Raw genomic sequence first — 16,293 nt, forward strand, 5'->3', positions numbered from 1 at the left:
TGCAGTTGCCTTCCCAAATTCTGCACTCAGATGAGCGACTCCACTACTTTTTCAACACTGAGCTGAGGACAGCCCTTTTGGTGAAAATAAACACAGATATTATTCAGATACTTTTTGGACTTTGCTCACGAACACAATGGCCAGAAAGTCTGCTGTTTAAATTGCATTTTAAATTGTTTTAGTAAGATTAAATGCTTTGGGGAATAGGCACAGTTTCTATTTGTTCTTCCCCCGAGACCATTCAGAAGCACATATTGCACCTATCGCTCTAGAATTGTTTGGCCACCACGATGTCCTGATCGTGTGTCTGCCAGCAACAAAAGACACAATTATGCAGATCTCTTTTCTATTTGGCACCACCTCTGCAGCTCTGAAACAGCCAAGGCATCTCTCATGCAGCCCCCCAGGCCGCACAGTGCATTAAATAAAGCCACATCAGCTTTTCCAGGGGTCTGATTCTGCTACACAACCCTCCAACATCCCCAGTTGCTAATTCCCAGCACATACACTGGGACAAGAGTTTTCTTTCGTTACTATTGTCAAATTCAAGCGTCGGATGGCACATAGGATAAGTAGCAGGCACAGGCTGTTATTTCTGGCAGGCAGAAAGCTGGAAGACAAAGAGCCTGGCAGACCAGTCCATCACTCAGTACTTGCCCTGTCTCCTCACAACCACCTCCTGCCTTTCCTGAAGCACAGGAAAGTACGTCCCCTCCCCGTCGTACAGACCAGTTGAGAGCTTGGGCTTCCGCCGCTCCCTGTGGGAAATCACTTCAGTTTAACAAATGACATCACGAGAAGCATTTTTTTCTGTTTAACCTGTATTTGCCTTTCAAAATTCCTCCTGTCACACTGAGTTACAAGCCCTTGAAGTAGGCTAAAGACTCTCTTTTCCTCCCTGGAGACTGTTCGCTTTGGATGGTAATATCCACCTTCCTTAGCCATCCCTGCTCAGCTGAGATACACATTTATCCCTTTTCATCTTTTCTTGTAAGTTCTTCCAGCCTCTGATCATTTCATTGCTCTTGTGTGACCTTTCTTCTGCCTTCCTGTGTCTTAGACTTAACTGCAATACAGCTGATTAAAATGATAAGTATCATGATGCTTGAATATGTGGCTGCTCCCCTGGGTGCCTCCCACCCCTCCTTCCCATCTGCTGGTGAGAGTGAAGCTCCTGGCAGCCCAGGGGATTTTTTTTTTCAGGCAGGGCTGAATTCACATTACAAGGCAGGCCTGATCAACCTTTGCCACTCTGAGCTGTGCTATGGAGGGGGGAAGGAAAATGGACTCCATGTCTGGTGAAAAAAAGCTCTCCATGACTCTAGCTCAGCCATCTGACTGAGATGGAAATATGGACGTAAGGTACTGGCTCTAGGAGGCAGCTTCATGGCGGAGAACAATAGTGACCCGGGGAAAATGCTGCCAGGCTCTGCACTCGGTGTGTAACATGCTGCAACCAAACGGGGCATGCAGGGAGACTTGGAGCATTCCTGACAACTGCACTGGGGCTCTGTTTGGTCCTATTTTGGGTTTGGGTTTTTCCCAAAGCTAGAAAAAAAAAGAAGAAAAAAAGAAAATAAAGAAAAGGACTTTTCCCATTTCACTCCCTATTTAAAAAAAAGACAATTCTAAACCTTTTCTGTTTTACCTAATTATTTTCACATTCAAGGAAAAAAAGGGTAGCTTTGTGGTTAAACTGTCAGGAACCCCTAATCGCAAGGGTAAAAGTAGCCATGGCTATATAATAGCTGAGTGCTTCATGATCTAGTAGATAGGTAGGTACACAGGTGAAAATTCAGGCAAGATCTGCCTTGTGTGACTACGAAGCATCAGCCACAAGACAACATCATGTAAGCTTCTGAAAGAGGGAATAAAGACCCTTGCCAAACAGTTACACTCTATTTTTGTTGTACATGCTTTTAACTTCAACAGCTAAATGACATACTGGCTCACAGCTGCTTTATTTAAAGTTTCATTGATCTCACTCTGTTGGGAGCTTATAATGAATACCAGACCCCATATCCCTAATATTTTCTATGGAGACAGGCAGAAGGAAAACACTTAAAACAAGGCAAGCTTTCTTTGAGAAGCAGGGGAGGGAGGGAATCCCCCTCAAGCATTAATATCCCCCTGCTCCCTCACCAGACTAAAAAGGAGACACATAAAAGTTTTAAATAACCTTTTTTGTTGTTGTTATGGAACCTAATAAAATAAGAAAAATATTTTGGGTTTTGGACATTTAAAAAAAAATATCATATTTTGTGTTTTTGAAAATTTCAGAGGAAGCTGCAATATTGCGTCTGGAGCATTTGTTTTGTCTCATGTAAGAAAATGACTGCACATTACTCTGGCAAAGAAAGCAGCTAGATCTGCTAACTGCAGGGAGAAGATGATCACCCCAAGCAGCCACAGAGATTTGTTTTCCCAATGGCCATTAGGTACCACAAACAAATTCGACACCCTCCCACTGAAGAAATCAGCAAGGTTTTGCCTGACAAAGAAAAAAACCCCAAACTCAAAACCCAACCACACTCCACCATGAAGTCTTCTCCCAAGGAGTTTCTGGCTCAAGCCAGGTGAATATGTTTAGGATGGGCTCATGACCCCCTGCAGATGCAAGTGCCAGGTTAGAGCTGATGGAGAGGAGCGGCTTCCCAGTGCACATCCTCGAGATGGCTTTCTCAGAGTTGCCCTGGTGGCAATGGCCCTGCTGCCGTGCCGGTCACAGTTGCAGTGGAGCACGTGCTGTTTGAGGCCAAAGCCACAGCTCTTTCAAATTTTGTCATCCTGAGAGTCTGTTTTGGTTTAGGTGTCTTGGCAGTTGCATTTACCCACTTCTTTTCAACTTGATCATCACTGCTGGCACATTGGAGCCAGCTGGGAGTACTAACAGAAGCTTGTTTTAATAATAAGAAAATCCAGCTTAGGAATAACACTTGCAAGGCCCCATTCTTGGGCAAGTGTTTGACATTTCATAAAGCAATCACACTACATCTTAACACCAGTCATCTTCCCGGCTTCCCCTAAAGCTGCTGCAAGGCTTCCCTAGTACCTAACTGATGGTGGTGATCCTAATTTCTGTCCTAACGTCCATCATGGCTAGTTTAGACCCATCGATCCCTGTGCCGGCACTCCAGTTGCTAAAGTAGATTTGTTATTTTGATCTTAAATACAGATAACCTTTTCTTTATTCCCTCCCCAAATAATTTCTTTGGTTAGAGAAACACATCTTCATCTTTAGCTCCTAACTGGCCTCTAGCTGCCGGAGGACACACCTGGAATTCGTGAGAGCGTGGGAACAGACGTCCGCTCTTGAACCCCCCTATTTAGCCTGCCGGTGCCATCCCCTCCGCTGGGGGGCTCTTCGGGGGCGGCATCTGAGTGGGGCGGAGAGCTGCGAGGCGGCCGCTGATGCTGACACCCCACCGGGCAGGGCGCCGGGCAGGGCGGCCGGGCAGGGCGGCCGGGCAGGGCGGCCGGGCAGGGAGCCGGGCAGGTCGCTAGGTGGGGGTGTCGGACCGCCGGGGCCGGTCTCAGCCGCCGCTCCGGCGGGCAGGGCCGGTGTGTCCCCCCCCCGCCTCCCCGCGGGGGCTGGGGCAAGCAAGATCCTGGTGTTCCTGGGTGGGTTTGTGCTCCTGTGGGAAAGATCGAGACGCAGCGGTGACTTGCATCCTCAAAAACCGACAAAAAAATCCCCGGTATAAAATGACGAAGACGGCTTCATACAAATGCAGAACAGGGGAAGAAACATTTAATCTCCCTGGATCTCTCAAAATTGTCTCTGCCAGTTGCAGAGGGAAAGTACAAGGCATCAATCCTTGGTTCTCAACTCACAGAGACTGGGACCAGCCCAACAACTGCTCAACCAACCAAAACCAGCAAACACTTTGTTCCCTGTTGCACTAGTAAGCGAGAAAACCTGATTCCAGCGCCTCAGAGGTATCCCAGCACCACGTGCCCCTGCATCCAGACGCTTCCCATGCTCCATTCAGGTGCGTTTTTACCACCTTGTTCTGAAATTCCTAATTTTGCTGCCAAAATACAGCAAAGAAGGCAGCTAACCTTTCTGCATGACTCTCCCAGAGTCCCCACTGACCTGTCTTGGACTGGGAACAGCAGGGCCTCCGTTTGATTCCCCAGGGCAAGGCCCTGACTGGTTAGCCACAAGGCAGAATAAAAAGAGAGTGATTATGTAGCAGGTGTTGCCCTTGGCATTTTGCTTCCACGATGAGGAGAATCAATATCTCTGAATTACCATTTCAGTCACTCCCTTCAGGCACAGCCAGCACAGGAATAAAGGGACAGTCTCTTGGGGTGACGGCTGGATCACCCCATGCAGAAGAAACAGGAGCTCACAGTTAAAGCAGAGGTCTGGAAGAAGACATGCTGAAGGGGTCATTAAGAGCGGGTTTTTTTCCCCACCTGCAACACAGCCTCTGGTATGACCTGGAGAAGGTTAATTCAGTTTTCTGTGCTTTGTTTTTGACCCTCCCCATCAACAGGGACAGCGTGGGCCTTCCCACCCACTGCGATGCCATGAAGATAAATTCCCAGTTATTTGTAATGTTGTTGAAAAAGCACCAGAGAAGCACAAGAGAAATACTGAACAGTTTCGGTAACAAATCAACTATTTTAAAGCTTCCCAGAGGAAGCAATTATTTGGAGCCAGGTTACGTTTATGAGGGGAGACACAGACTGTAGGATGGTAACAACTTTGTCTGCAGAGCTGAACCCAGGATCATAAATCTCTTGGAAACACCCGTTACAGGGACATTTCTGCCACCCTGCGCAGGCAGCTCATGGAGATGGAGGAAAATTGTTTCTGCATGACTGCCGTCCTGTCCCACCCACAGGCAGCCCCACGCTGCCCTGCAGCACCCAGGGGTGGGAGCAGAAGGTGGGAAACCCAGCGCTGTCGCTCTTTGGGTGCCAGGCTTCCGCTTCTGGCCCCCATCGGGCTTGTCCAAGAGGGCTTTGCTGCCTGAGTTTTTCTCCCCAGGAAAACTCCGCTACTCCCAAACCTGGCCCTTGACCTCCTCAACATGAGGAGACTTTAAACTTGGGTTTAAAGATGAACATTATGTACTTTCTAAATACGGGTAGTGCATTAGCCCTTCTTAAGGGAGGGCCTGCCTGATGGGCACAGCCAGTGCAGAAGCAAATCCAGCTGTGTGCCAGCTGCAGCCAGCAGCTCTGCCTGGCCCAGCCCCAGCCTTGTGAACAGCATCCCCAGCTGCCATTGACCTGTAAGGAGGGACGTGCACCACCACTGCCAGTTCTCCAACCTGTCCTTCTCCTACCCCCAGCTGCCGCTGAACCGCAGGGAGGTGACAGCCCCAGGCACAGGGGCAAGTCTAACTATGTGCACACCTTGTCCAGACAGCAGCGGCAAGGGGAGGGACACCTACCTGCTGCCGAGGCCTCCTTGGTGCTCTCAGGTATCCAGAGCATGCTCCAGCCCACTATGGCTCCCTCCTCCTTCCCTGAGAGCGTCAGCCCTGCGCCCAGCAGTGCCCAACTGCCCCTGCTGCAGGCTGCCCCGGGGCTGCTAGGCGCCATGGTTTGGCACGTGTGGGGACAGGGAGAGCGTGCCTGCCCCGTGAAGTGGCTCCCACAGCCTCACTTGGGGTCCACGGGTCTGGAAGACAAACCCCACTTGCCAGGCAGAGCTGCTAAACGCAAGCGTGGTCTCAAACACCACCCCCTAAAAGAGCTACAAGGAGATCTGAGCAGCATGCCTGGAAAAGCAGACAAGGAGACAAGGGTGTTTGCACCACTCTGTGCCCTCTTGCCCCAACATCTGGGTTTTTTTTCACGGGTGTAACATGAAAAACCTGAGCTGTGTCCCACAGACCCACCATGAGCTCAGTGTGGGCCAGGTGACAGAGCTGCCAAAGGACGACCACCTTATGCCGAGGTACCCTCAGGGTCCCTGAGCTCTGCTGTGTCACAGCCCAGGTCTCACGGAAGGTTAAGGTGAGGAGTTTGCTGGTAAACATCATCCTCCTGCAAAAGGGAACGGAGAGAATTGGCAAGTCCATTGTGTGCATTTGTCCATCCCTTTCCCTGCACCCTGGGATGCCAGCTTGGTGCCGAGAGAGAGAACACTGCAGTTTTGCCAAGTACCGCAGCTGGTGAGGGATGGGGGCTGGCGGTGTGTCCTGGCCAGACCCTGCCCTCCTCTCCAGTGACAGCGCTCATAAGGAGCCCTCTGCATGGCCCTGCAGGTGAGGAGGAGCGTGCAAACACTTGCTTTGTGAAGCACGGGGCTTGCTGGCACATAGCCTGCTGGCATTATTCTGCTTTCAGGAGGGGGAATCTGCATTTCCTGACACCCTTAAAAACAGGTCAGAGGCTGGGGGAGCTGTTAATGCAGGGGAGGTTTCTGGCAGGGGCAAAGCTACAGTACATCGAGGGACGATTTGATAACGCAATCCCACCGCAAAGCTTTCCAATGGTGGCGTTGCAGCATGCAGCAGCCAGGGGTGGTGAGGAAAGGCTCCAGATGAGCTCGGTTCTGTTAGAGAACGTGGTTGTAATGGGGCTGGCGTGTCCGTGGCTTTGTGTTCCTGGAAAATACACACACACAGAACATCCTGTTTGGGAACCAGGCAGTATAGTGCGCCGGCTGGCAGGACGCCTGGTGAGGGCAGGAGCCCATCTATCCCCTTTCCTGAACAAGTTTCTCAAAGCGGCTTTGTGGCAGGATCGATGTCTTTGTGGCGAGGCTGCTTTTCTGGAAGCGGAGGTGTTCCTGCATGCCCTGGCCTTTCCGCCCTTCAGCCGAAGGGCCAACTGTTAAAGAGGATTTCCCAGACCACCCACCTCAGGCTGGCTTCCCTCAGCCTTGGCTGAATTTCTCATTGCAGGCACAAACCAGAGGTGACAAATTATTTCCAATGTGTCTAATAGATAAGAGCTGCAGAACAACAAGAAGGGCACATTCCTGGCTGCCAGAACTGCTGTGGCAGGAGACCACAGCCCAGTGAAAAATAGTAATAATTTGAAAGCAATTCCTGGAGACCACCGACTCCTATGTGCCAACTGTCAGCTATAGGAGGGCAGGCACAGGCCACAGAGCTCCAGTTTCACAGTGGCAAAACTACAAGATCAGCTTGCTGTGTGGGAATAATTTAAGGAATAAATGGAAACGGGAGGAAGGTAGACGTCACCCCTTCCCTTCTCTTTAACCTGACTGTTCCTCCACAGAGGATAAAAATCATATATGCGAGTATACAGAAATCTCGTAGTATCTTTAAGGATTTTGCTTTGAACAAGTTGGCCAAAAGGATCTCCTCTCTCCTTCCCTTCACCTCTCCCTTCCTCTCCTATTACACTACCGATAGATTTCCTTAAAAGAAAGGAACACTTATTAGTACACTTGCCTCAAATGGCCATGCTACTTTAGGTCTTCGATGCAAAGCAAACATTAATAAAAAAGGACCATATACAGCACCAACAGAACAATGGGTGTCCTTTCCTTTGCAGTTTCTGCTTCTGCCATCCTCCCGGTGCAGCACGACTACCCAGAAGAGGGAAGAGCAGAGCCGGCACCCAGCCTCACCTCTGCACTCAGACCTGCACTGCCTACACCCATGTATTTGAAAGATCTCTCCTGTGTCTCCTATGCTGTCCTGCTACCTGCTTTGGATTAATATTTTGCTTGTGAGAGCTACCTTCCCTCTAAAAATAACATCCTCTTCCTATATATGCACTGTTCTCTTTATCTAGTCTCCAAGATTAATTAGCCGTTTATTGTATTCACCCCTTCTTCCTCTCTGAAGTCCTCTCATGCCATACATCATCTCTTTAAATGTTTCTCCCCCTCCCCTTTCCCACCATTAACAACTTGGCCAGTCTCCCAACTTACTGTTCCCAAGGGCCCCGCTGATGGATGGAGATACCGCAGCATCTATCAGCTATTGGTGCCGTAGTCATCAATACAGGTTCCAAGCCCAGCAAGCAGGGGACTGTAAGAAAACTGAGCAGCGGTTGCTTCCAACGCTCCCCAAAACGCATCTTCTCTCCTTACATCAAATCCAGACCCAACCCTATTCCCTCTTTGGCCCCCCCCGGCTTTCATCCAGCCCACGTCTCCTGACACATTCAGGCCCTCTTGCTTTATTGCTGTTGCCTTTTCCCATGCACAGCCCCAGCGGGCACACATTTCCTACTGCTGCCGAGGGAGAGGCAAGTCACTGCCGTGTCCTCCTCCCAGCCCACAGTCTTCCTCTCCATCGCTGGCTGGTCATTGCTGCTTGCTCCCAAGGAACTCAGACTATGTTTTATTTGGAGGAGCAGAGGAAAAGACAGAGCACTCGTGGGGGTCTTTCCACACCACCTTATTAAATTGCTATGCGTGCACACAGTGCTATAGAAAGTAAAGGCAAACAAATACCTCGCCCAGCCTCATGCAGCAAGTCTGCACATTCGATCAGGAGACTTCTTGGGCAGGCTGAGGAGCAGCTGCTAAAAACGACTGCCATGAACATCAGCCAAGACAACAGGTCCAGGAGGCACTTGAGTGATCACAGCCCTCCCAGAATGGCCCTTGAACCAACCTGGCCCGATTTCTCATGGAGTTATATGCAGGCACACCAAGGGTGGCCTTTGCTTCTGAGAATGGAAGGTATTGTCGGAAACAGATGATCTTTCTAAGGCTGCACCAACTCTGTCCGTCCTCCCCCAAGCCACTTGAGCATCCCTAGCTTCAGCTTCATCCTGATCTTCACATGGAAGGCACTGCACTACTGCAACATATTCACTAATGATCTGCTGGATTTCCAGTCCACAAGGCTCAAGCAATTAAAGAAAATACACAAGAGATTATAGTTTCACTTCAAAAGAAATTTTTTTTTTTAATTTAGAAATGCAGTTATATACATAGAACAATTAAATTAAACTTTGTACAAATATTAAAATACTATCTTCACACCCACTGCAATGTACAGGATACCAGAAAATATATATAAAGCAAAATAAAACCAATTGAGTGACATCCTGCACAGCGTCAATTATGGTTTTGTTTTTAAATCCCACATATATATGGAGTACCATTCTGCAAATAATTCCATAGTGGTGCAATTCAGATAAAAAGAAAACGCATACAGGAAAGAAGAAAAGATTAATGCACAAAGGCAATCAAGCTCCCCTTGCATTTGCATCAGCAACTACCAGCAGTCTACCCACCACATCATAGGACATCTGCTTCACAGACAACTTCACCTTGTTTTCTTTTGGAAGGAAGCAGATTTGAGAATCAGAACTAAAACATTTTCCAGCACAACTCAGTTGCCTCTGTCCTTGCTCACTCGAGGACAGAAGCAAAAGCACAGCTTACAGAAAGCATATGCAGAGCATCAGTAGAACCTGTTCTGGTGGGTACGTATATCCGTACGTCATCTGCACAGGGTCGAGTTTGGAAGCAGTGCTCAACACAGGGCCCTGAAAAGAAGTGTGGGAAGTGGTGTGCTCTGTCCTGCTGTGGAAGGGCAGGAGGAGTGGATGAAGGATTGGAAAAAGGCTTATTTCCTGTATAAAAATACACCTTAAAATGAAGCCTGCTCTAGGAAACCTCTCTGTACTTTCAAAGCGTATCATAGAGAATGAATGTTTTCTAATGAAGTCCTTCTACAGACAAAGGTTTTCACAAAGAGCAAGTTCAATCTGCAGTTCCCTGGTAAGGACTGACGAGTGAGGATGGGGTGAGGCAGGATGTGCAAAATGAATGGGATTTATTGCATTTATATGCAGAAACCAGAAAGTGAAATTGATTTAATTAGTTGTCTGGATAGAGTAAGGCAGATTTTTTTTTTTTTTTAAACAACTGCTATCAGAACAGTAAAACCAGGTTTTGCAAATATGTTCTAAAAAGGCCAGCAAGGAAATCTCAGTGGCCAACCAGTTGTACATTAATATTTTTTTTTATACAGCAAGCTTGCTGGTGTCTGCTAAATCATCTAAACAAAGCACAAGCTTCTTACAACCTGGTCAAGAATGCATTAGCTCATTAGCCTGCAGCATACCTCTGTTTTCAGTCCAGCTCTTCCTTACCCTCCTCCTTGTGTTCCCTTTTCTGTGCTGCAGATAACTTCACCATCCCAGATTATTTCCAATGGCTGAGCCTGTTGCGCTCTCAGCCCCACTCCTCAGTACTGACCCGTCATCTACCTCTGGGAGCATCTTAGGATGTTTCCTCCCAAATCATGTGGAACAGATTTCTTCCTAACACACCTGACTTCTCCATGTGCTGAAAGGCCAAATAAAGGCTCCAGATGCATTAAACGATTCACCACCCCAGAGTTGAAAGGCTAAGGAGAAACCTGAGGGGAGACGTCCAAGGGGTGAACAAGCAGCATGCTTGCTGAGTAAGCATTCTTCTACACAGCAAGTTCCCTGGTGGTTAAGAAAAAGGATAAAAATGCATTAAGCTCTTCTCCCTCCCAAACTCATGAAGTCTTAACTCAGCAACAACTCCACAGGCTCACATGCTGCAGCACGTCTCTCCTCCCGATTTCATTTTTTACCTCTTCTGCAGTTAATGATGGGGAGATGCAAGCTATTTAAAACCAGAACGCACAAAACCATCTCTCTCACCAATGCTGCCAACCCCCTTCAAGGTGGCAGTAGGCTCTGACACAATCCAAGATGGCTCATCCTGTGAGCTGAGCTTCAGGATGCAGATCCTGACAGGAGACTGCCCTGCTTCCCCATGGGTTACTGTCAGCTTCGCTTTCTGGTTCTATCAGGCCGGTCCAGTTCTGCAGCGCTTGGGCTGTAAACACTGCAGTAGGTTGCATTTTATTTATTTAAAAAAAAAAACCCAACTATGTAACTGAGAGGGAGCAAGGAGGTTTTGCTATTGCACATAATACTCTGAATTTCTGAAATGCCCTTTTTTTTAACCTATCAGACTCCAAAAATAACATAAACCTTTTAAATAAGTGCTATTTTTATTTTTCCAATGTAAGTAAATCATTTTAATGTTCTTGAATATCACAGGATCCAGCATGTATGACAGAGCATGAGATGATTATGTCAGGAGTGTTAAATAAGAAAACATGCCTCCCTCTGAATTCTTTAGCCAGACATAGGTGGGAAAAAAGGTAAGGAGGCTGTGGCCCAATCAGAAAAAAAAGAAACAAAAAAACAAAACCCAAAACATTTACTATGTGGTATCTTGCAAGGCTGAGCCCCTGTGCTCCCAATCCACCACACTGAGATGCAGGCTGCATCTACTTATGGCAACAGCCAACGAGGACACACTCTTTGCTCAGAGGTAATGAATGCTCCTGAGAGAGAGCAGAGCTCACGACTGAGGGATCTTTAAGCCTCAGCCCTTGCTCCATTAGTAAAGACAGATCTGTGCAATTTAGTTTTTCCTAAATCTCTGCCCAAAAGACCTTCCAATCCTTCAGCCTCCGCAGGATTAAAACACGAACGAGTAACAATCACTTGATAATCAGTAAAGTGAGGCCTTGCTCCCCCTCCCCCTAGAAAAAAAAAAATTGTAAAGCAGACATCTCTCAGGTTCCTTCCCAGCCATTCTACCTCATTTTATATGAAAATAAACTCTAAAGCTGAGGATGTGGGCAAGAGGAATGTGATGCCCCCAAACAGTTTTCCATGTTCTGGCTTGCACAGGTCCTTGGTGCCTGCTCCCACAAGTGTTGCTGCAGGGGACAGGCTCTTCTGCAAGCGCCGGAAACATCAGCTGGGGTTACCAGCCAGCACAGCAGAGGCTGGCCTGGGAGCTGCTGGTGTATCCTCAGCAAGCCAACAGAAGCTGCCTGTTTATGCCTGATCACAAGATCTACGCTGGCGGAGGTGGAGCAAAATATGCATTTCCCCTGTCCTTAGTAAAGCCATTTCCCACAATTTCTATACATGAAACAAAATAAAAGCACTCCCTCTTCTGTGCAGCTTGCTTCCTTCTCTTCCCCACCCAATTGAATTTTCTTTCCCAAACTGGCATCTGCTTGCTTTACAATAGCAGAGAGAGGAGGCAGAGCCACACGGTACGTGGTTTCTGCTGGCAGAGCAGGCACTCGTCCAGGGTAAGGTCAGGCCTTGGGATCAGCTTCCAGCTTCGTTGTAGGATTCTCCCACCAACCCGGTGCTAACACTGAGTTAAAGGACTGTCCCTTGCAGGAGGACAGCCTGTACCTGACTTCTGCACCTTGATTGCTGAGGGTCAATTTGAGTAGACAGGACCTTAAATGCATAAAGAGCAACTCTCCTGCTCCAAGTTGGTTAGGTAGCAGGAAAGAAGTCACGTAGTCTTCCCTCCCCACTCCCTTAGTACAACACTCGCTCAATCCTTCCATCCGCCCCGATAGACTAGTGAATGAGACAATTTGCTCAAGCTTAGACCATTTCCAAGGTAGGAATTAAAAACTAAATACAAACATTCCCATGCTTATTTTCTAAAATTCCAATAGCAGATGGGTAAACAACATTTGCCCTCTACAGTGCTTGAAGCTGAGACACTGCAGCCCTCTGTAAAATGATGTGGGATTTTCACCATCCAAACTGAACAGAAAATACCTAAACCACCCAAATGGGATTTATCAAATCCTTGTGTTACTGCAAGGTAACATGAGCAATAGGGAAGGAAGTTTAAAATACTGTATTTTAAAATTAATAACATCCCTCTAAAACAAGGATAGGGAAAATAGGATTCTTCCATCCACAGGCACGCGCTGTCCCAGGTGTCCTGGGATTTAACAGCTAATCAGGAACAGGAGCAGCAGGTACGTGGCTGGATACTATGGCCAATCCCCATTTTCAGGAACTGGAGCTAAGCCACAGTGATTTTATATATAAAGGTGTTGTGTCACTTTTACCAAGTGCTGTGATGGTATGTTCCTGGAGCAACAAGGATGAGGATGGTGAGGTTTGTAAACCAAAAGCAAAGCAGCAAAGACAGCATCCCTATTTACCTGTACATTACCACATGATGTGTAAGGCCATGACGTTTTGCTCCTTCAACTCAAATAAAAATTTAGCAGCTTCTCACAGGGCAAACACTTCCCTGGTTACTTCAAGACAGTTATGACAAAGTACACGCACCTAAGAAGCCAACTCTTCTTGCTGAAACCAATCCCACAGAACAGTGTCCAGACCTCCCCAGTGAAGAGCCTTACAATCACCACAATGCTTTTGTGATCGGATCACCTACCCCAGACAAATGTGGCTTCCTGCAAAAGGAGAGACCTGTTAACAGCAACCAGGATATTCTGACCTGCTGTAGATAACTGTGGGGGGCAGAGGTATACGTATTTTTGGATTTTCCTTTCCCTGCTACCAGAACTTGAAACAATCTTCGAAACTTAGGTTCAGGAATAAGCTATGGTCCCCTCTGGCACTGCTGTCAATGTAGCCAACCTCCCCTCACAGCAAAAGGCAACTGCATTGTTATTTAGGAAACTTTATAAATGCTGCTTACTCCCAGCCACAAGGAAGAAGCCCTTCACTGTGGGCCCACTGAAGCCCATTAAGATAAAACAGCAGACTCTTGCTGTATGAAGCTAGGAAGACACACTAGCCTCTGAGATGGTAGCTACCCAGGATTCAAGTACCAAGGTACCTGTGTGGCTGGAAAGGTCATTTGGGATTGCACCAACGGCACTAAGCATTCACTGCCTATGGGCATTTTTTCTGTTGACATTTGCAAACACCTGAACCACTTCCAGATTACATCTCAAAAGTGTTACCTCTGCCTGAAGATCTGACCAAAGGAACCTAAGCTTTAGTGCGGAACCACCTTAACTGAAAAAGCTTTGAGACACACAGCTTATTCAGAAGAGCAGGGATACAAATTTGGTTCCAGTCCTGATGCCTCAGTGAATGGGGCTAACTCGTAGTTAACACAGGGTTGGTTAACTGAAAGTCACACTCTCCAAGCTTTCTGGACCCTGCCAACCACTGGCCATTCTCCAAGGCTCTTCTACAATCTAACACCAGAAGCTGCTCTGGCACCAGACCAAAGCTGAAAGGATTGTTCTATTGGTAGTACAGTCCCAGTCCCAGCTTCTAGAAACACAGAATAATCAAATGGGCTGCACAGGTAGAGAAGGAAGTGATTTTCAGGAATGGACTCCTGCTGAGATGGTTTTTGAGAAGGGTGCAGGGGGCATTCCTACACGTTGGACTTCTCAGCCTTCAGCGCTCTAGCAATTCTCAACAAACTGTTATTGCACAGCTAAGTTGTCACACAGCCCATCCCATCTGAGGCGCTTCTAGACATCACAAGCTGCCCCTTAACTGGGATCACTCCCAAGCCCAGCTTCAGTCCCAGCGAGGCGTTTTGTCCTGCCTTACCACAAACAGGATGCCGGAAGAAGAGCCTATATAACATACATACGCGTATATATATATATATACTGTGTCTGCACCCAGTGAGCAAGCGGTTTTAGCCCCTGCTCTCTGGGCAGCAGAAGGGCTAGAGAGGCTGATAAGCTGCAACAAGCCGGTGTGAGGAGGAGAAAGGCACGAGAAAAGAGCAGCTCTTCAGAGACTGCTGTCAAACATCTGGCTGGGGAAGAGGAGGGGAGAGCTCAAATCCACTCTGTTCCTTGAGCCCCTGATGCTGATGGAATGGGGAAGCCAGCGCTGCACCAACTCCACTGGTGCATCCAGGAGGCAACCTGGCGACATCCTTTGGATCTTCAGCTGAGGGCATCTCTGCTTGGAGGTATCCAGGACACAGCTCGCGAGGATGGGGAAGGCTGCACAGAGTGCTTCTGTCCTGAAGGCAGGGGGAGGGGAAGAGGAAGAAATCCAAGAGGGAGAAGGCTAGGCAAACACAGCAGGCCTCATGCTTCCTTCAATAAGGGAATATCTGAACGGTGGGGGGAGAAAAAAAAAAGAAAAAGTAGTCAAACTTCTGCAGTTCAACACACACCAGAAAAACTACTATTGAAAGCAAGACAGGCTCCCACTTCCATAACAAGATAATGCAGTGGTCTTCCTGTCATCACAACACAGCAGAAGGGACCTCTGGAGGACTCTGCTCCAACATGCCCCTGCGAGCTGGACCATTGCCAGCTGCAGCCTTGAAAAAGTCCCAAGGACAGAGACTCCACCACCTCTCTGGGTGCCCATCTGGTCCTGCGCTACCCTCCTAGTGCAAAATATTTTCCTAATGCTCTATCTGAATCTGTGAAGTTACAGCTTGTGGCCACTGCCCCATGTTATATCATCTGGCTGAGAAGAGTTTGGCTCCATAGCCTTTTCAACTCCCTGTAAAGTAATTGCAATTAATTGTTGGCTTGGCCCTCAGCTGCTTCTTCACCAAATTAAAGCAGCCCAGCTCCCTTAGTCACTCCTCACAAGCCCCTAGCTATGGTGGCAGGCCTCCAACAGAGCCTGTCCAGTTTCTCCAACATCTCTTTTGAACTGGGGGTCCCACAACAAGATACAGTAAAGCCTCACCAATGTGGTTTAGGGGAAGGTAATAACTTCCCTTAAGAATGACAGTTTCCTTCTTTCCCATGACTTTATCAACCTTTTAGTTCCTCAAAATGTCCAAGACACGTTTCTTACTGTGACAGGGATGGTTGCAAATACAAGGATCACACCTTCCCTTATCTAATTCAAAGAAATGCAACCTCCTCATGTAGCTGCAGCTTCCTCATCTTTGAGCCATAAGCACAAGCTTCATGGTCTCCTGCTGCAAGGGGCAATCTGCTACTGTACAAGCCTTAGGGGCAATACATGTTTCCTGGCAGTGACAAAAATGACACAGTGCAGAGGCAACATCCTCCAATTTCTACACTACAGACGTTTTTTGTTAAGTTTCACTTTTGGATTTCTGCTGTTTACGCACTTGAGGTTTAATGCCCATCTCAGGACACGTTGCCACTTCCGCCCTTTAGCAGAAATCCCCTTTAACTGTTTTTACTGCGGGCGTTCTGGGTGGCATTACTATGGCTCTAGGGCTCGACACCATGGAAGGAAGTTCTGCCCTGAGCTACCTACAAGCCAGTTACACTTCTTGCCTAAGACACAGCACTCTCTGCAGAAGCAACCTTAATCTGCAGCTTCACATCAGCTCTGGCATTGTAAAGCCACTCCTTCAGGGCAGAACAGCAGTAAAGAATGCAAGATGCACTGACTGCTTAACAGACTTGCCCTTCTGCCCTGTACAGTAAGTTCAGCCACATCCCTTTTAGGTCTTCTCTGCCACATGCCAAGGCTGTGGCACTGTATGCACTGTAGCAGTAAGCTGCTTACTAAAGCAGTCTAAGAATGAAGAAGTCCAAACATCACAAAGGGTTTGTATTCCAAGCG

The 16,293-nt window shown here is 47.8% G+C and overlaps 1 protein-coding gene across 2 annotated transcripts in view; it reads right to left on the reverse strand.

The window, feature by feature from the left end:
* Nucleotides 1-11,148: 11,148 nt before the first annotated feature.
* KIAA0247 (KIAA0247 ortholog) overlaps nucleotides 11,149-16,293 on the reverse strand; it is an 86,427-nt gene continuing 81,282 nt past the window's right edge. For both annotated transcript variants that reach the window (XM_010574157.1, XM_010574156.1), the window contains one exon: nucleotides 11,149-14,842. In XM_010574157.1, the coding sequence (XP_010572459.1) occupies nucleotides 14,817-14,842 (26 nt within the window). In that variant the 3' untranslated portion in view covers nucleotides 11,149-14,816. The remainder of the gene's footprint in view (nucleotides 14,843-16,293) is intronic.

This window comes from Haliaeetus leucocephalus, unplaced genomic scaffold (assembly GCF_000737465.1).
Source record: "Haliaeetus leucocephalus isolate CR32 unplaced genomic scaffold, Haliaeetus_leucocephalus-4.0 Scaffold417, whole genome shotgun sequence".
Classification (NCBI taxonomy): Eukaryota; Metazoa; Chordata; class Aves; order Accipitriformes; family Accipitridae; genus Haliaeetus; species Haliaeetus leucocephalus.